The 21,604-nt window shown below is 37.6% G+C and overlaps 1 protein-coding gene across 2 annotated transcripts in view; it reads right to left on the reverse strand.

Annotated features, from left to right (window-relative positions):
• Nucleotides 1–765: 765 nt before the first annotated feature.
• Nucleotides 766–21,604, reverse strand: part of LOC140135720 (uncharacterized) — a 233,856-nt gene continuing 213,017 nt past the window's right edge. The window contains exons 10-21 of one of the 2 annotated variants that reach the window (XM_072157351.1): nt 19,904–19,999; nt 18,426–18,527; nt 17,486–17,668; nt 16,368–16,499; nt 14,960–15,174; nt 12,606–12,819; nt 11,300–11,377; nt 7,709–7,905; nt 5,136–5,193; nt 4,467–4,649; nt 3,316–3,480; nt 766–1,198 (exon numbers count right to left, since the gene is read on the reverse strand). In XM_072157351.1, the coding sequence (XP_072013452.1) occupies nt 1,127–1,198; nt 3,316–3,480; nt 4,467–4,649; nt 5,136–5,193; nt 7,709–7,905; nt 11,300–11,377; nt 12,606–12,819; nt 14,960–15,174; nt 16,368–16,499; nt 17,486–17,668; nt 18,426–18,527; nt 19,904–19,999 (1,695 nt within the window). In that variant the 3' untranslated portion in view covers nt 766–1,126. The remainder of the gene's footprint in view (nt 1,199–3,315; nt 3,481–4,466; nt 4,650–5,135; nt 5,194–7,708; nt 7,906–11,299; nt 11,378–12,605; nt 12,820–14,959; nt 15,175–16,367; nt 16,500–17,485; nt 17,669–18,425; nt 18,528–19,903; nt 20,000–21,604) is intronic. The other variant, XM_072157427.1, reaches the window with a different exon arrangement.

Raw genomic sequence — 21,604 nt, forward strand, 5'->3', positions numbered from 1 at the left:
ACTTTCAAGAACATAAAATAGATATCAATTTCATTAACAGTATTACTGAAGTTGACCTTTGTTCCCACAAAATCACAGCAACAGTGACCAACATTGTTATCAAGTAGTTGTATTTGCTCAATGCTCACACACATATATATAAATGCATAATAGTACAGATTGAAGAGGATGCAAAAAATCATGTAAAAGACACAAACACACAGGAAGGAGTACTCAGTACAAACTCAATACATGTACAGAACTGAGAACAAACCGCACAAATTAAATAATAATGAAAAAATACACCACTATGAGATGAGGAAACATATTCTGCTCCAGGAGCGGAAAATGTTGATGGAATCTCAATTAATCTCAGTTGTTTTCTGTCAGCTTTTCACAGTTCTCTAAAAATATCTCTCTACACATAATCATCATGTATATTCCATGAAAAAGGCACAATGATTCTCCTCAGTGGTCTGCTATGGACATTTTAGATTCAGTGGCGCACCAAGGTGCAATTCCCCCCATTCAGAACTCTTGCCACCATTCCCCCCAGTAAAAACCCAATATTATGAAAAATTCCACTTTTTGCTCCCTTTTAGGCTCCCCTCCCTTCTTCCAGAATTGTGAGACCAGTGTTATTCCTATCAGTCAACTTTACTGAGGAATTATACCATTATACTCAGTTATGTACTATATGGCAAACAGCTAGTCCAAGCAGACGAAGTAGCTACCAAGGAATTCAGTTGTGTACATAAGGCAACAGTAATGATTGCTGCCGCTTATGACAGGTTGGCATACCCTCTCTTTATTTTTACAGGAGTGTGTGCCCTATGTTATCCCAACCAGTCAAAGTAGTTATTGAGGAATTCAGTTGTGTACTATAAGGCAACAGGTTGGGTTGTCTTCTAGAAGATTCAATAGTTTAGCATAGGCTCCCTCCATTCTTCCAGACTTGTGTGACCAGTGTTATCCCAATAAAAATATAACAGAGGAATTCAGTTGTGTACATAATGCTATAAGGCAACAGGCTGTCTTTTAGCTGATTGCAATATATTGGCATAGGCTCCCTCCATTCTTCCAGATTGAGTGACCAGTGTTATCCCAATCAAAGTAATTACAGAGGAATTCAGATGTGTATATAATACTATAAGGCAACAGGCTGTCTTCTAGCTGATTGCGAAAGTTTAGCATAGGCTCTCTCCATTCTCATCAGCTCCTAAAGAAAGTGAAAACAAAAGAAGAAATTAATTTAAATTTTTTGTTTCGTTGAATAGATTCATCAAGTAAAAATTCACTTGGTTTTGTCAAGTAAAAAAAATGTCAAACTTATGTTGCTTTCTTTTGGTCAACAACTTTTGTAATAAATCAAGATCCGAACCTGGTATCTCTGGACACTAAAGTCAACACTCCAATCAACCAAGCCTCTAAGGAAGCTAATGGCCCATACCCACCAGCGGGCCCTGAATAGTGTATGTCGCCCTCTGTGATTATGCTGCTAACAAATCATGAAATTTCTAAGCTTCAGAGTGCAGATCACCAAATAGCATCTTCATTGAAAACCATGTAAAAATCTAGATTTTATTTAAGCTTCAATTTTAGTTGTTCATTAAAAATGTTGAAAAGCGATGCTGCTATTTCAACACTGAAACTAGCACTAAAACTGGCTCCATTAGCAGTAATTAGGAGAGGGTCTACTTTTGTTGTGAAATCGATTTGTATGTATGTGGGGTCCCCATGTTGATACTATCACTAGTAAGGCCCAACGGCCCAACGTTTGCCCAACGTTTGCTTGGCTTCATCCAAAGAACGGTTGGATCCAATGACCCGGATACCATGAAGAAGCTTTTCTTTGCTCTGGTGAGACCTATCCATCTGGAGTACTGTGCTCCAGTTTGGGCTCCTAACAGGCAGGGAGGGTCACAAAAATAAGCTGGAAGGGGTCCAGAGAAGGTTCACCAGATACTGTTTTCCTGGTCCCTGGCAGTCTAGGCCTTCCTACAGTACAAGACTCCAGACCCTTGAGATTCCCACCATTCGTTCTCGCTTTGATTATCTTCGCATTATGTTTGCTGTTGGATGTCTGTGGAATAAATACAATATTAGCTGGGCTGACTATATCAAGCTGAATACTCTTTCCTCCAGACAAGCAGCCAACATAGATTTCGCATTTCCATCGCAGCCGAACTGACACTTTCCATAATTCCCTCTTTGTCGCATTTCCCAGGTTATGGTCTTCCTTACCAAATGATGTCTCCAGTGAAATTGTTTTTAGTTTGTTTTCTTTTTTTCTTTATTCGCGTAGTTGTATGTACCTTTATCAGTAATGTGTTGTGTGTGCGTTTTTTTTTTTTTTTTTTTTTAATCGCTTTTTTATATATATTATCTTTCGTCAACGTGGTTATCGGAGACCCACTTCAAAGTGATTTAGTTCGCTATTAGGGAATCCGCCAGGGACCCCGTTGACTATTGTATTTGTTTTATTGTTTTAAGGCTTTTTTTCTGCTATTGTTTGTATGTTTGCCTGGATTATCAATAAATCAAATCAAATCAATCATATGTCATATCTATTTTAGTGATTAATAGGCTTGCATCTTCAATTTAAATCAGATCATGCCAACCTCACAATGAACATGGTCCCTAAGGACACCACATTGTCTCCAGTAGCAATACTTTTAACTGGAACTCATTACCATTACACCTTTAGGCCTAAAAAAATTTGTTTGATTGGCGTAACCCGACCTACCTTAAAATTAGGCCCGACCCTAACTTTTTTATTTATTTTTTTTTGCAAAAAAAATAAAATTAAAACAAATTAATAAAAAAAAAAAAATTTTAAAAAAAAGAAAAAAAAAAGAAGAAGAAAGTTCCAAAGCCTTTATCAAACGAAATTTACAGCTTAAAAAGTAAAAAAAAGTAAAAAAAAAAAAAAGAATCCCAACCTACCTACCCTAAAAATTTTTTATGTTACGCCAATCAAACAATTTTTTTTTAGGCCTTTAATAGCGTAGTGATTTAGTATGATGTGCCCTTCAACTGGAAAAAATATCTGCAAGCCAGGTCACTTTCAATACAATAATAATTAAGAAATATTAATATCTTTCTAATGGTATATTTCTACTGGACCTAATTAGAAGAATTTTAATTTAAAAGCAAATATGGAAAATCACTCTATGGAGTTGTTAGGGCAACAAGGCAGTAACTGCAATAGCTGCCCTATAGACATTTGACAATTTCTGTATTCTATATTGCACACAACCTATAAATATGACACCTGGCAGCTATTGCAGATAGGACCTTCTGGCACTAACCCCTAGCTACGTTATTCCTACTGACCTTTGTCTGTTGAGCTAAGGCACTTTGTAACTTATTATTCTCTGAACCTTTCTCACTAAGATGCGCTGCATTGTCACGGCAACGGTCCTCAGCGATGTGTAACTGACGATCCAATATCATGACCTTCTGTTGCAGCTGATATATATGCTGTGCCTTTTCATCAACCTACGTAATGGATCATAATGTACAGGATATTTTTTATTCTAGTAATAAATGTTTCAAACATGCATTTCACCAAAATTACATTATGTAAATGGTCTTTCATATTATTATACTGCATGATCAAACGGAGCAATAAAAATCCCTTTAAAAAGGGATGTGCTGGGACAAGTTGCTCACAATGAGTTAGTTATGTCATACTTCTTTAATAAAATTATCAAAATTATTTTGAAGTGCATAGATTAGGGTCAAAAATCACAGATATCATGCATGAGATATGTAACAGAGGTGTTGGAAAAAAGGCTGATAATTGATCTGGCCAGTGGGCAGACAGCAATGCACTTGCAGGTGGCATCAAACACTTATGGGACCTTGTCCAAGCCTGCAGAGGTATCACCCCACCCCTAAAACTGAATCATCCAATTCAGGAAATGTTAAAAAGAGGAAATTTTTTTTTTTTAACATTACCAGAATTTTTTTTATTGCCCAACTTCAGAAATCTTACATCTCTGAGAAACACAACAATCAGTGGTGGCATTCTCCCCTCTGGACCAAAAACCAACAGCAACAAAAACTTGGGCTTTTGCCCAGGGCCAGCACGAGCTAAAAAATTTAAAGGGTCCAATTGATTATTTCCGGACCCTTGCAAACCCAAATTTAAGGAATCCAATGAGAATTTAAAGGCGTCTGAAAATCTGAACTTTTTAAATGGTCAAATACTTGGTTCCTTCATCGTATCGACGATGACAAAGTTTTATTATGAACAACTCGGCAAAGGATTTATATATTTTAAGCTTCTGTGCATCATAAAATTAAAGGGTCCATGCAGTTTTGATCGGACCCGATCCTTGTAATTAAGGGGTCCAAACTGTCCAAAACAAAAAAGTAAGGGGTTCCAGGACGCACATCAGATACGCAAGAATTCAACCCCTGGTTTTGCCCCAGTCAGTACCAAATAAATACCCAGTAAGTACCCAGTACAAATCTCATACCTCATTCTGTGAAGATTGAGGGCTTGTGTCCATTTGGGAAGTTCTGCCATTCTTGCGCAAGGATATATTCTCTGCCTGTAGATGGCGCACTCTCTCCTGTAGATGACGCAGATGTTGGATGGTGGAAGCATCGTTAGGTGGGGTGTTGGCATTGGAAGGTGAACTAGAGTCTTGACTCTGATCCTAATAGAAAGAAAAATAAATGGCAAGAAAAAAATGTGAATAAAATTTGAATTGAAAAAATCATCCACCTCAGATGGTAAAGAAGGATGCTGGCTGTAAGAGTTTGTGAAGGTTAATATAAAATTGTCATTTATGAATTAAACAAGAAAGTTTACAAAAATAGGCAAACTTTCATATGAAATTAAAAACATTTTATGCAGATATTTACACAACTTTACGAAATTAAATGTAACATCCTGAAATCTAATGCAAATTTGTGGAATTTAACTTTGAAATTTCGTACAACTTTGCTGATGCATGTTTGCAAACTTTTATGTAATTTTATGCAACTTTCAACCATTTGTGTATTTTCGTGAAACTGTTTGTACAACCTTTTGTGTATTTTATGCAACTGTTCATGCAACTGTTTGTATAAATTGACATGGACAGTGTTTCATTACTGCTGATTGAAAAAAATACAGTAAATTAATAAACCTCTATACATACCACTGATTTTGGTCCACTTCTCATAAGTTCTTGCCGTTCTTTCTTTTCATGTAACCGTCTGAAATCATCAAAGTATGCAAAGGGTTAATACAGTAACACTATTTATTTCTGTAATTAAATGTTTAAATTGAAAGTGACAATACCATAATAAAATATTTTGTTGTAAAACAGCAAAGTCTAAGCTGACAAATGTAACATCACAGCGCCCTCTGTTGATTTTCAAATTGAAAGACGGTGCTTCAGCAAATAACAGTATTACACATGCCATGAATGCATTATTAAGTCCTTCAAATTACTAAATTCCAGAGGAGGGAATTCAAAATGATGAAAATGTCAAAAGATGCAACAAATAAAATACATTTTTGTAGTCAATCATCCATTTGAGTTGTTACAAAAATGTTCAATATCAAGAATTATGTATAGGCCTTTTATACTATTGGATTATGAAACTTGGCACATGTGCATGTATAACTTTAAAGAAATGGACAAAAGAATTCACAGTAGAAGTGATGATGTAACAGGACTAATTGCCATAGCAAATTGGTTAAAACAATGTTTGAATATATTGCCCTGCACTATTAGTACGTTCATGCGGTACCTCTGCATTGAACCATAGATGTCAAAGTAGAGGGATAAAGACCTGTATCGTAATTCTATAGAATATTTATTTATTTTATTTATTTATTAGAACATACACTTTTGTAACAGTGGCACACGCCAATCCGGCGGTGCGTTCATAAACAAGATATTAAAGGAAACAAAGCAAATTACACAAATATTATACAAAGGTGACTTAAAAAGCACAAGTCAAAAGTAAAACTTGTTGTACAGCAAAAGAAATACATATTGAATGACAAATGAATGAGGAAAAACACACAACTACCTCAACCCAAGTTGACTTGAAGTGGGTTTACGGCAATAAAAATATTATATACGATATAGATTATATAAAACAAGCAACGCAGAATTTAGCACATACAATTATTAGTTGTCAGTAGTCTTCAATTCTGATCTTGCTTTCCACGCTCTCTTTGCGAAAGATTTACAGAATTTATCAAAAATTTCATATATATCATCAGCATTAGTTATATTACAGAAAGTGGTCGCTGTACTTCCAAGAGCAAGATTAAATTTTACATCTAGATTGCCAGAGATAAACAATTCCCATGTATCAAGGCCATTTAAATTAATCAATTCATTCTCTAGTTTACAGTATTCATCAGCTCTAATATTGTTAAGTGCATGACAAGTAAAAAGAAAATGCTTTACATCTTCAACACCAATGTTACAAAGCTTACATATACCGTCGTTATCTGGAGTCCATCTGCTAATTTTACGCTCTAAAGGAAGTGTATTTGAGCTTAATCTTGAATTTGAGACAAGCACCATGAAAATCAATTTCATCTAAGAGATAAGTTTCCATACATGGAGTGTTCTTGATTGTCAAATAATCGATGAGAGAAGATTTAGATTTAACATCATCTTTCCATTCATTATTAAAGATGTTATAGATAGTACCTTTAATTGATTTAGCCCATTGTGGATTACTAGAAGCTATTCCCACTTTTGCGCCGATCAATGACGCTATTTAAGTCGCATTTGCTTAAAATATTCTGAACACAATTTAAAAATTTGTATCGCAATTTAGAGGGCTCAATGTCTAAACTAATCATCGTGTTTAGGAGCAATTTAGGCCAACGATGATGCTCCATTTCAATAACACGTGCAAAGTATTTTGCCCTAAACGAATTCTGCATAGTGGAAATTGGGACCCATCCCAAATCATCGTAAAGCGCTGCTCGCGGCGTATTCCGTGGTGCTTTTAGAATATGGCGCGCCATTTGAAGCTGTAGATTTTCAATTTTATCAATGTCTGCCTGACTACTAGGAATCCACACTGCGCTAGCATAGTTAATTGATGGTAGGGCTATTGTTCTCCATAAAATATCACCATAATAGACACGATTAAAGTTATCAAAATTATTGATTACAGACTTAATGTACGCAATTAGTCTATTACCTTTTTTAATTACTTCCTGAATGTGATGGTGTTTTTTTATATCCTGCTGATCACTCATACCTGTATTAGTATCTTTGAAAAGAACGGTATTGTATTTAATCTAAGATTGCAGACATACACAGGTGATGGGTGCAACTTGCTTGCAGTGCAGGGCGATATATTCAAAATTTGTTTTAACCTATTGCTATGGTAGTTAATCCTATTACATCATCACTTCTATGGCAAGTAGTTTTTACCTTAATAAGTTCAGCCTGGATTCACTCTTGCAACAAAGATTTAAAATGAATACATTTAGAATTATTTGACAATTTTTTTTATGTTTATCTTGACTGCTGCCATGCTTCCATTGGGCTATTCCAGTTGAAATCCATATACCCCCTATGAAAGACATGACTTTAATCTCCTACACAGGGGGTGTGAATTTCAAATGGAGTCACCCATTCAGGTAACCCCATTTGGAATTCACACTCCCTGTGTAGAAGATTAAGGTCATGTCTTCCACAGATGGTGTATGTATTTCAACTGGAATACCCTATTTGAATATGTGACTCACATTTCTAACTCTCTATTGAGTTCCTCCTCAAATTTCTGTGCCATTTTATATGCGGATTCCTCCTTCCATTTAGCCATTCCACGCTGGATCTCTCTCAGTTCTTCGTCTTTGTTTGCTAATTTCTTCTGCATACCTGCCTCGCTGGATTGCAAATTGTGAACGGTTTTCTGAAGATCATCCACCACTTTCAGGTGATCCTGGTGAAAATAAATTGGAAAAATAAAGTATTAAAGGTGGACTGAGATTTTGTTCTACATTTATTTTCCTGTTTTTTGTTTAGAGCATTCCAAACAGCTATTGTGAAAATAACAGTGCCAGTGTTTCTTTTGTGTATTATGTCAGTGTAAAGGTCCTTAAAAACCTTTTAGTAGATGTAGAATATGAAACATGTCTTTCTTATTTAATCTATTCCCAGTAATATTTAACTTCTAACAATTGTTTGATGATGTATGATATATCGATAATATACTTCCACTAGACATCTGACATCAAAACAAAACTATATGCCTCATGTTAACAGTTGAAATCCATACACCCCCTATGGAAGATGTGACCTTAATCATCCACACAGGGAGTGTGAATTTCAACCTAAATGCAAGACTACATTTGAAATGTACACCCCCTGTGTGGGAGATTAAGGTAATTTCTTCTATAGGGGATGTACGGACTTTTACTAAAATAGCCCTATGTGAAACTGTCAAATGCACAACTAATAAACAACACGCAATTAGCACCACGGAAAAAGGTACACACATATTTTATATTCATGCAACACAGCATCATTATTAACAGATATAGATGTATGCAATGTAATGATAACACTGCATTTACACGAATGACTATAAACTGGGCTAAAATCATTCCAGAAACACACACTCTAAAATATGAGAATCACAGTAAATATAAAAGAAAGAAACTGACTTTGACTCAAAGACTTAGGCTTACATAAAATATGTCAACTGTTTTATGCAGTTGAAAAGAAACAGCTCAAAACAATGCAGTGAATAACAAAAGGTATGAGAAATCCATTAGGTTCTTTTGCCAAAAGCTAGTGAAAATCATCATGCTCCATAAGGCTTTTGAAATTTTGTTACCATTATCACTAAGACAGACCTAATGCTGTCTTAGGGATTCAATCATGTTTCACCTTTAAACAACGATGCAGCTGAGTCGTCTGCTTGGCGAAGTAAACCACGCAGACGCGCCGGACGCGAGTTGGTAAACGGTGATGAACAACGGTGAAACATGATTGAATCCCTTTCAACAACGAAAACAAGCTAAATATTGTATAATTCACATGATTAAACAGGAATGTCTTTTAATCATTGCCACTCAGCCTAAAATGGTGATTTCTCTGTTGATATCAGCAATAAAACTACAGAAAAAAACATCACTGTTTTGCCGCTACCTGCAAAATATTGAATTCAACTTGTAAGCTTGGATACGCACACAGGTTCCAAGCATGACAAATTTTTACGTGCTGTTGCGTAACGCGCAGTCGTGCTTGCGTTCGCATATACCATGCAGTAAAAGTGTTGATTCATCACGGATTAACAATGGTTGGCTCCTGTACAAAGGTATAGGAAGAGTTGTTGTATTCAACATCAATGCTCCCCTAATACTGTGCATTATAACCTGCTGCTGAATTGTCCATTTGATGACTCAGAAAGTGTCACAAAATGTGGACCAATGTAACATTAAAATATTCAAATTATTAACACTAACACTGAACGTTGCTTTTTGCTATCGGAAGTTAATGAAAAAACGAAAAAGGAGAGAAGATGAACAAAGAAGTCACTTGGTACCCCCGGGATTCGAACCATAGACACCACCCATACCAAGTACATGATCACCGACCGCTAGCCACAGGGGTTGCAATGGCCCAGCCAGTGATTCCCTGAGCATATAGCCAGGCCCATATGCAGGGGAGTGCAGGGGTCGCACCCCCCCCCCAAATGTGCTAAAGTATACAAAAGTCCCAAAATATGACAATTTATGCAGCGTAGCAAGCAAATAAATCAGGTTTTTTACGCTTTTTTTGTCAAAAAAAGGTCCAAATTTGGGGAAGAAGTTCACTTTTCACAAAATTGCCCCCCCCCTGGAAAAAAGGTCTATTTTTTCAAAATCAGCACCCCTAAAAAATCCTGCATACGGGCCTGCATATAGCACTTAAGGGGATTGCGTCATCGCATCACATGGGATTCATGCATGCACAGTGTTTGTCGTTGTGATATTTTGTGGTATTTATGGGTGTTAAGGTTGAACATGCATGCGTCAATTTCACAATTAAGTTAAAGCCATAAAATTGAAGACATGTTGATTGGGCTATTCCATTTGAAATCCATACAAAGGCATGAGCTTAAAGGAGTATTTCGTGATCCTAGCATCCTCTTTTTATGACATTTTTCAGTAGATATTCACGAAAAAATCTTATTCTCAAAATTTCAGTTGATTCTGATTTTGCGAGTTATGCATGATTATATGTGTATTACACTGCTCCATAGGCCAGAGTTGTAATTTCGTTCGGTATACTAGAACAAAATTCAAATTTGATGATATTTTTACTAAATGAAATAATCTGCAAGAAATTTTTGGTACATAAACATTATGTAGCCAGGGGTTTCCAGTGGTATAAAAATCTCAACTTTTTTTGAAAAAAGTGGGGCGATGAGGCTGTGGATCACGAAATGCCCTTTCAATGCAATGTTCCACACAGTGTGAATGTCAAATGGGGTTACCTTTTGAATTCTACATCCCCTGTGTGGGAGATTAACTGATTAAGGTCATGTCTTCCATGATGTATGGATGTCAACCAGAGGATGATTTAAGGAACCCCCATCATGCACTGCGAAAGTGTTATCACTAGAGTTTCAACCGCCACTTTACTTTTCAAATCCCATTGAACTCTGTGCAAAAGATGTTGTTTTAGAATTGTGCGTGTGTCATTATTACTTGGTCTATTTCAGAACAAAAGTGATGTGTGTTTAAAGGATAATTCACACCTTCTGTAGATAACATAAAATGTGAAATCGACCAGCATCTTCACAGCGTTTTTTATGTAAATGTAACTGTGCAAATTCAAATTTAACCATGCACTTCTATGCAGCATAGCAAAGCAGTGGTGTCATGTTACTCGTACTGCTCGCCTGCTGCACAGTAAACCCAGTGGGGTGGTGGGTAGTACTTAAATCATCCTCTGAATGTCAACTGGAATAGCCCACTTTCAAATCTAAAGGGCCAAAATGGCCCTGAAAAATTGTGGCTTATTTCTAAAACTGGGCTCAGCCATCATCAGCTTGGTATAGTGCAGCATTCCGCATATGCAGTAGGCTACTCTAAATTCTTTAGATTAAATCTAAGCGATTGCAATCAGGGACAAATCCAAATTGGATTCAAATATTATTCAAATTAGATTGAATTATAATTGATTGAATATTTCAATCTTTTAGTCAGATTTGTCCCCCATTCTTTATCTTTAATCTTAGAAATTAGAGAGTACTTCATGCAACACTATAGGTTATTTAGCATGAACAACTTGACAGCATTTACAATTTTGCATCACAACAGTCAAACACACACACACACACATACTTTGAAGAGTTTATCCTTCATAGCCTCCTGTGATTTGCCCTGTTTTAATTGCTCTTGCATATGTTTTGCCTCTGCTTCCTGTGATGAACAATGCAATACAGTACAATGTTAATGGATGTGAACACCATTGAGCAGAAATACTGAGTCTTTGGATGGCTGGGGGCAGCAAGCTATTGGACTTCTGATTGGGAAGTACCAGTCATTCTGAGGCATTTTCCCCAAATAGAGAGTGAATGTGCCTCTGTTTACCAAGAAAGTATTTAGGGGTTCTCCTTGGCTTCAGCAGCCTTTCCTGATGTTAACCCTTTTTCTTATCTGATGTTAGTAATATCATAATAAATAATAAAATAATTAATATTATTAGTTATTTTGAAACAATAGGTGTTCATGTGCCAAATTGTCCCCAATGTGAAAAATGTCTTGAGATATAGTGCCATATCATTTTAAAGTTATCAAGGATTTGCAAGAATCTAAGGATGACAATTCACCATTTTGGTAAAATCCCATAAGCCTTTGAATGCATTTTGAACCCTACATTATGTCATACCATTGCTACAGACTACTACAGACTAATCCCATAGGACCACACCACATATTTTTATGTTCTTTCACATGGCGTGAATGTTAAGACATGCAAATATCAACCCTCATGAATATGCGAGAATTTACAGCATACAAAACACAGGGACTTTTGATAGTTTGTGGTCGTCTGTGGCTAATGCGCGCAAATCATTAATCTGCATTCATCATGTGCAGTACCAATGGTCACTGAAGATGTGTGCATTGGCGTGACACAGAGGCTTATGGATTTACTGAATGTCTCATGGATTGTGTTCCCGGAAATCCCGGCCCCCGCACTCCGTGCATCTGCGGATATTCATGCTCGTCAAAAATTTCGCGAAATAAGGGGTGTTTTCAGATGAAGAAACACGATTCGCGAAACACACAAAAAAAAAGGGGTGTTTTTTCAAACCACGTGTTTGTGAAATTGAAAAAAGGGTATTTTCATCGAGCAGCCTACGCTGCTTCTGCCAGAAAAGGGTATATTAGAAATATCGTTCGCGTTTTAGCGAAAATAGGGTATTGTCGAAGGGCAAATAATTCATGAAATCGCTAAAAAGGGGTGTTTTTCCCTAAAAACTTCGCTAAATGAGATGCAAAAGGGGTGTTTTTAAAGTTCACCGACAAGCATGAATACCCGCAGATGCACGGAGTGCGGGGGCCGGGCTTGAAATCCATCTACGTGATCTTGGTGGACAGTGGTTTCATTCCCTAGTATTTAATAGCATCTATACACCAAACTCACCTTATCTTTCTGTAACTTAGTAACCATTTTCTTTTGTTTCTCAAGATCATCTTTAACAGTCTGCACATAAGTGCGTAGCTCGTCGTTGCTGGAGTGGAGGTTGCTGAGAGCAGCTAAGACTTGGGTGCGGCCTGGTGTGTTGCCATGGTGACCATTAACATAGTTGGCATTGGAAGATGATGATGGTGATTTACTGTGTTTGTCATTCTTTAAACTGTAACCAGGGAAGAAGAAAAATAATGAGAATGAGAATTAAGTTTTAGCGCAGAAATTATAGATTAATTTTGAAATTCTCAAATGAGATCATTTAAAAAATAATGTGAATAAAGTCACAAATATTGGAACATTCAATGTGGCAGAGGAGATCTACTTAATGTGGTACTTCCATGCATGTGACCTGCATTGGTGTTAAAATGGCGTACCACAATACCACACTGCAAGTAGCTCTCTAGTAAGTAGTAAGTACCACAGCCCTTATTCTTTGATCCACCTTCAGTTTGAGAGTGCCTATTTCTCTGGGCGCAGTATTGAATTGTACACGTAAAGTTAATCGCGCAGAGTGTACATGCATGCGTATAAGGGGAGGTTGTTATGCATGTTTGCATCAAAAAAGCATTGACATCACTACAAAACTTGAAGCGAACTAATACCCTAACCACAAGCTAGATGAGGCACCAGCCAATCTCGCGCTATGAACCTTAAGTTGGTACTGCCCACCTCTGCTGAGCTATGCGGTTGCTCTTCAGGCATTGCGATCCGATAGAACTTAGCAAGCTCTGTACTGCAAGGTTCAGACCTCCTGGTGCCACCTTTATTCTGGCTCTTGATATGAGCTGTTATGTAATGCACAAGGTGCGCTTCCGTTGCGCATTGTTGCGGCATTTACTCACTTCTTGTTTTTATAATTTTGGAGCATGCTGCTTATGTATAAAATTTGTGTCATGTGACAGTCCCAAACTGTATCAGGCAATCCACATTGATCTAGATTTGATAAGAACCCGTCTCCCTGAAGTAGATTAAGTGTCTTGTGTGGATTACTCCTTTGTTATTTTGGAATAATATTCCTCATGTTTTTAAAGTGTCAATTGTATGATTTACTGGTTTAAAAAAATCTTGCTTTGATTTCTTATATGGCTAGTTGATATATCTCCAAAACAAAAGCCAAGGGGACCCTACACAATGGTTCATTATGCAAGAAAAGTCTCTGTTGGTCTGTGGTTCCCACAAGAACAAGTTGGCTGCTCAGTGCCAGAAGTGGGTAAGTGCAATAGCTGCCCTGTGAACATTTGGTAATTTACACACAGTATATTGTACTCATCTACACACGGCAGCTACACCTGGCAGCTATTGCACTTACACACTTCTGGCACTGAGCAGTCGAAGCCTTTCATTCATACCTGACAAAGCATCAGGCTGTATCTGCTGTTTTATTGACTTGAAGATACACCATTTTATATTTTACACAAAATTATTTTCACAATTGAAGTAGATGATGATATCAAATTTATGTCACCACATGTCATATATAAATAATGTGTGTCATGTTTGTTTACACATTAATAACAATGGTGCATTCATCAATGATTTATTTGTTTCAGATTACATTACAACAAGATGAAGAAAGAACCGCTTTTGCTTAATGTTCAATCATGCTCAAGCTTTGAATGTTTCTTTACACTTGAAGTAGAAACACTTAAGCCCTGTGGTTAAGGTCTTTGACTCTGGTGTAAGAAGTTTCTGGTTCAATTCCCAGTGGAGGTGAATATCAAAAATGTATTATCCACTTTCTCCAATACTGCAATTGAATTGTGGGGCAGATGCAGTAATGACAAAGACCTCACAGCCAGTTCTGATCAGGTAATATCTGGCTGTCTGTACACTCTATGCTGGGTATCATGCAGTGGCGTAGCCAGGATTTTAGTGGTGGGGGGGGGGCAAAGCCAAATTTCTGTCCCCATTTGTCAATATCTTGTCAACTTTTAGTCATTTTAATGACACTTAACTGTTTCCATGGTATCCCTCAAAAATTTCGGGGGGGGGGGGCAAATTCCCCCACGCTCTCTCCCCTGGCTACACCACTGTTATCATTGGAGAACAGTATCTGATACTGAAGGGTTTATCCAGATTAAGTAAGAAATAACAACAACACCATGCCAAATAATATTCTGGTTCATAATTTTGGCCTTGTGTTTTTTAAACAGCAGTCAAATATTATTGTACTCCACAAATAGCACCTGAGTATTTGGATGGATAATATAAGTCTCATTTCAAAATAACATTCTTATCATCAGCTATTCATTTTCATAATTTCTCTTTTACAATTTCTTTCTACAAAGTAAGCATAAACTGCTTACCCATTGATCTTTTTGTGAGTTCCCATGATAGCAGCTGTCCGGTTACACTCTTCGTTAATTTCAGCTATTATTCCACGACTGCTTGTCTTATCAATAGTATCAGCTGCTGTGACCTGCTGTTCAAGTCTCTTCTTGACCTCTGACCTTAGCTTCTCCAATTCTTCATCTTTCTGTGCCATATTCTCCTTCAGTAGTGCAACTTCTGAGTTCTTTTCCTTAAGAAAACAACAATAACATTTGTACCCATTTATTAATATTTCAAACAAGAAAACATTTGATTGGAACACGAAAATATTTGATTTGAACATGAAAGTTTGTTTATTTGATGTACATAAATGTAACATAACAACTTTGATTTTATTATTTTGAATCAAATAATCACCATCTTTTATGGCATGATCTAAATCACCAAACAGAATAATATTTCCATTACTGTCGACCAGTGGCGTAGCCAGTGAAGGGACCCCCCCCCCTGCTCATCACGTCCGTCGGTACATCTTAGGCTGTTGGTACACAGCGGCCCCTTGGCTAAAAATTTGTTTGGAGGGTCAACAATAAACAGTGATTTTGTGTGAACTGCATATGCATGTGAAGAAACAAAGTACATGTTCCCCCCAATCTAATCTGCCTGTTTATGTCACATTGCTGCATAAGGTATATAAATGTGCGTTGGAAAAAATTTGGTCCGCACCCCCCCCCCTCTTCCTTGAGTGCACTGGGCAAAAAAAATTTGGGTCAACAATTCACAACTGCCATGGGTAAAAAATATTTCCGTCAGTACAATAACAAGTTTGTGCCCCCCTCCCCCTGGTTCCGAGAACCTGGCTACACCACTGATGCAGATGTCACTATGCAATTCATTTTATCAATTACAAATAGGGGGAAAGTGTACTTCACAATGTTGGGCTTTCATCAATTTTTCTTTTCATTCTACAAATATGTGGATTTTTGGAATCATAAACTGTCTTGATAAAATAATTATGAACTCTATGATGCGAGTACACTCTGTCAGTCTGAAACCCCATCAGTCCAAACCACCGCTAGTCCGAATTTTAAGCTTACCTAACGCTAACCTTAACCTTAAACCTAACCCTAAACCTAACCCTAAAAATTTGGACTAGCGGTGGTTCGGACTGATGGTGTTTCGGACTGACGGGGAGTCCCCTCTGATGCACATTTCTGATATATTGATCTTTTGAATGAATTTTCTGGGTGAAAATGGAGCCATTTCAAATTAATACCTGGGTGAGTTGTTGTCGGAGTCTATCCCATTCTGCCTTAAACCTAACCCTAAACCTAACCCTAAAAATTCGGACTAGCGGTGGGAGCCCCCTCTGATGCACATTTCAGATTTTTGATCTTTTGAATGAATTTTCTGGGTGAAAATGGAGCCATTTCAAATTAATACCTGTGTGAGTTGTTGTCGGAGTCTATCCCATTCTGCCTGCATCTCTTGTCTTGTAGCATCTCTAGCCTCTGACACAGCCTCTACTTTCTCCCTACCTGCTGCAAGTCTCTTTTCTTGCAACTCAGCGATTTCCTACAGAAATGATAACAGGTGTTTATAAAACCTCTTACAAAATACAAAGATACAAAATTTACAGATAACACGATAGTTCTTGCCTCAGATTATTAATTCTATACCAATCAGGACCAAGCCCATTACAGCCGTGGCAGAGATGTAATGAAACCCTCTCAAATCCAGCAAAAGAACACTTTTTAAATGCATGTTAAAAACATCCCTGGTTCTAAAGGTCTCTATAAAGGTTCAAATCTTGGGGACTATTTCACCTACAACAACTTAGTGAAATGTTTAAAAAGACCCAAATGGTCTATGTTTTTGACAATTTAAGTCTACTTTTTACAATATTTTTCTTGGAATTCTTTTTCTGCCTATGGGCCTGTTTAGAAGATTGAAAAAGCCAATCAGAACCAGAGTTCCTCATCAATGCACTTATGCAAATATTTAGGGTGTGATAAAGAAAGCCGCCGGTACTTATCATGGCACCTATAGCACTATAAGACCAATCTAAATGTAATACCTTTATAGCGCTGCATATACGGCACCTCTAAAATGGGAGTGCCCCCATACAAAATTGCAGAATATACTCACTATTATAACTATTTCCAAACAATAATCACCTGCAGCCTCTTCATTGGAAAAATTTGGCTATTTCCACCAAAATCAGGCAATGAGGAACATCGAAATGATAGATTGAGCTGAGCAAGTTTGAATAAAACACTCTTAAAGTTTGTAAGGCTTATTTTCTTAGTTAGGCCTACTCCCCGTGTCAATAAAGTTCCAACTTATGCTCGCATAAATTCACATAAATGAGTGCCAGTCATGCATTACGTAACATACAACTAGCGCAAGTGCTATACCCAACTGCGTGCATGGCATTCTATATCAATACACAATGTTACGAGCCTCATTTTGTCCCACCAATTATAAGCCAAACAAATTATACCATCGAAACTTTTCAATTTATAATTCCCATATTTTGAAGGGCACCTGACATAACGTACCTCTTTAAGAGCAGCAATAGTAGCCTTGGTGTTGTCCGTCATCATCTTTTCTTTGCGTATCTCTTCATGAAGTCTAGCCGCCTCCTTAGCAAACTCCTCTTCTCTCATCGCTTGCTCTCGTCTCTTGCTTCTGCCCATCTCTTCATCCCATATATCCTTGGCTTTATCAACAGCTTCCTCAATCTATTTAAAAGTGTAAAATTGATGCAGTTAGATTAGGTTATAAATCTTTTCAACTGGACTTACTGTTTTAGTTGACTACAGTATCACGTCATATCTCTGACGCTTCATCAGGCCTAGTGATGTGAATTGGCTCTGAGTTATTGACCTGTGACGATACGGACTGTGATGACTATTACATAGGAGAGACTAAACAAACGCTCCATAAACGGATGTACCAACATCGTCGCCCCAGCTCAATGGGGTTAAACGATTCGTCTGTTTATACGCACCTCAAAGCAGCCAAGCATACTTTTGAGGATAAAGACGTTATTGTGCTCGACAAAGAACAGAGGTGGTTCGAAAGAGGGGTAAAGGAAGCAATATATGTCCGCAGGGAGGAACCAACTTTGAATCGCCAACCATCAGGAAAATTCCTCGGCGACTCCAGTGTGACGTCACATCTACCACCATGACGTCACAGGTCAATAACAGTTATAACACATCACTAGGCCTGATGAAGCGTCAGAGATATGACATGACACTGTAGTCAACAAAAACAGTAAGTCCAGTTGAAAAGATTTATAACCTAATCTAACTTTATTCAACTACCTGGATGATTGAGAATATTCATAAAATTGATGCAGGTTTCAATGGGTATTGAATTGAAAAAAGTTGTCAAGCTCATTGTCAACTACATGCACCATACATTTATTTTCAGGGCTTTAAGTTAGTATTTGTGAGTATTTTGGAACAAATTGTTAATTTTTATATAGCCTACCTTTTTCTGCATTGCAAGCGCCCTCTCTTCCTCATCCTGCTCTGCTGATCTTTTCAAACGCTTCATGTCTTCCTTCAATAGAAGAAGCTCCTCTTCTTTGGTCTGTCAGAAAGAAACAATATTAACCACTACAGTATTATCTAATCTGTATTGCTTAATTCACATTCTTGATAAACTGAAAAAATGGAAAATACTTTTGTTTTTGCAGCAAGACCTTTGATTGGTACTAACAATTTCTTGGCTGTTTCATACAGGGCCGGATTTACCATAGGGCCAGATGGGCCCTGGCCCAGGGCCCCCAAATTTTGGGGCCCCCAAAATTGCCCTGTGCAGTGTGCATCTTCCATTTAAGCTGAAAAACACCAATTTTGGCCAAAATATTATACAAAAAGTGCAAAATTGTGCGCGCTTCGCCTATTGAATAGCAAAATTCAACCTCAATTTGGGCTAAAAAAGTATAAAATTGAAATTTTTCGCGCACGAAGCACGCAAATGTCCTACTAAAATCGAACAACTTTGCCACTTAAGTACAGATGCCTTCCTCACGGTGCGTTTGGGGGCCTCCAAATTTTGGCCTGGCCCACGGCCCCCAAAAAGGTAAATCCTGCCCTGGTTTCATATAACAAGCATCTGACTCTACTTACATGTGTCACATGTGAAATGGATGTTGAATATCAAAATGAGGATCACATATTCCTTTTTTGGATTTAAAGCCATATTATAACATTTCTGTAAAAATAGATTAGTATTTATTTCCCATAAAAGGTTAGCTTTTACTCTCAGAAAGGTGAGGTAAAGCATAGAAAATTGGAATTTACTACTAGCACCCATGCATGTTACTCCCGCGGTTGTAATACGGTACGATCCTCGGGTGTGTGTGTATGTGTACCCGCACGCCGTGTACGTACTGTGCATACGTGTTCAACTAATATTTCCATCGTAATAATAAAATGCCGGTTCCATTGTTTTATTCAAAATATCGGATTTCGACAAAACTACAGCACCTAAAGTCTTGATTTTTGCAGAGTATCTTTATTGACTAAAGTACATTATAATCGTGTAAAAACCAGAATTTAAAAATATTTTGAGGGCGTTCTCCTCAGCAAATGTTATAATATGGCTTTAATATGAAGTTGTTAAAATTTTGCAACATTAGTGTCATATACTGTAGGAAGTCCTATATTATACTCAGTAAGGGTGTCGATGAGAGCATGGGGGAATTTACACCTATATATACTTAGGCATTGCCCCTTTCCCCTGGCCCAGTTGCCCCAATCAAACAAAGCAAAGAAATAGTTGACAATTTAGATAAAAACTTGAGGCAAATTGTTAAGATTTTCCCCCTGAAAATTCACTTTGACATAATGCCCCCTCCTCTGGAAGAAAATTCTGGTGCTGCGACTGACTTTATCGCATGATGAACCTTTATGTGTATGATGTAATATTCCGTTCATCAGATAACAAATAATTTAACTTACCAATAGCAGACTATGTTTGACAGCCATTTGCTCCTGTAGTTTCTCTTCTTGTCTTGCTAATGCTTCTTTCTTGTCCTTCCCAAGGCTCAATCTTAACTATAATGACATAAAACAAACAATTTGTAAATACAAAAGAGAAAGGAGGAGGGCAGTGTTATAGTGTGCATTATTTTTGGCTAGTATACTCAATAGCAAATTTTTATAAGTGGCAAAGTCTTCCTGATGACCTGGTCCAAAAATGACTTCATGCAGCCTACTGACTTGAGATCATGGGGTTGGGGGTTCGAACCCCAGCGGTGCCATCATACTGTGCATAAAGGCAAGGTCTTTTCAGAAGGGTACTCAAGTTTGGTTTGGGAGGCATGTGCCTCTGAGAATCTGAAAGTGGACCCATATTTAAACCAAATTTCCAAGAAAATTGGACCCATTATCATGCCCGAGGCCCAGGTTGTGGCCAATTTTTTACAACACAATTTGTGTTATTTTTGCAATAAAAAGTATTTGTGGCCTTAGCTACTATGGGCTAATCATGAAGCTCCTGTGGCCTCGTGGTTAAGGCACAGGTCTCGTAAACCTGAGTACCTGGATTTGATTCCCAGCAGGATCACTTTTCTACTTGTCTCCTTTATCATTTGCAATGCCGAACCTGGTGAAATTTTTTGTTTATTATTATATATAATTCCTGTTTTTTCATGTTAAAAACATTTGGGTTTCAGTTACGTGGAAATGGAATATTTTTTCAAAAAATTATTAAAACAGTGACCCATTTTTATACCAAAATTGACCAAAATGGGGGCCATCATTATGCCAGAGACCCAAAAATAAACCCATATGTGCCACTGGCACATCCCTGTATATCATTTGTCTGGGATGGGGCAATGCTTCACAAAAGACAAATGGGCACTTCTGCCTGTGAACACAGGCATGAGCCTTTACATTTACCCATTTGTTCAGAATAGAGGACAGATGAGCTACGTAAAAGACCTCACTGTCAGTTCTAATAAGAACAAAGACATATCCTATGTATTCCAAGCTGAAAGAATGACTGCTCAGTGCCAGAAGTGGGTAAGTGCAAATTATAGCTGCCCTGTGAACATTTGACAATTACCAGTGTGTAGCCAGGATTTTGGAACCAGGGGGCACAACTTGTAAATGTACCGACGGAAATATTTTTTGCCGAAGGAAGTTGTGATTTGTTGACCCCAAATTTTTTTGCATGGTTTGAAAAAGTGAAGCATACATACACAAACTTTTTATGTATAATTCAATTTTTCACCAACGCCATCTGTCTACCGACGGCCTTACATGCACCAGCCCCCTGGCCCCCCCCCACTGACAATTACACACAGTACTCATCTTCAAATAGCATTGACACATGGCAGCCATTGCACTTCTGGCACTGAGCAGTCAAGAAGCATCATAACCTTACCTGATCTATAGAAGCATCATAACCTTACATGGCAGCTATTGCACTTCTGGCACTGAGCAGTCAAGAAGCATCATAACCTTACCTGATCTATAGAAGCATCATAACCTTACATGGCAGCTATTGCACTTCTGGCACTGAGCAGTCAAGAAGCATCATAACCTTACCTGATCTATAGAAGCATCATAACCTTACATGGCAGCTATTGCACTTCTGGCACTGAGCAGTCAAGAAGCATCATAACCTTACCTGATCTATAGAAGCATCATAACCTT

This window comes from Amphiura filiformis, chromosome 1 (genome assembly GCF_039555335.1).
Source record: "Amphiura filiformis chromosome 1, Afil_fr2py, whole genome shotgun sequence".
Classification (NCBI taxonomy): domain Eukaryota; kingdom Metazoa; phylum Echinodermata; class Ophiuroidea; order Amphilepidida; family Amphiuridae; genus Amphiura; species Amphiura filiformis.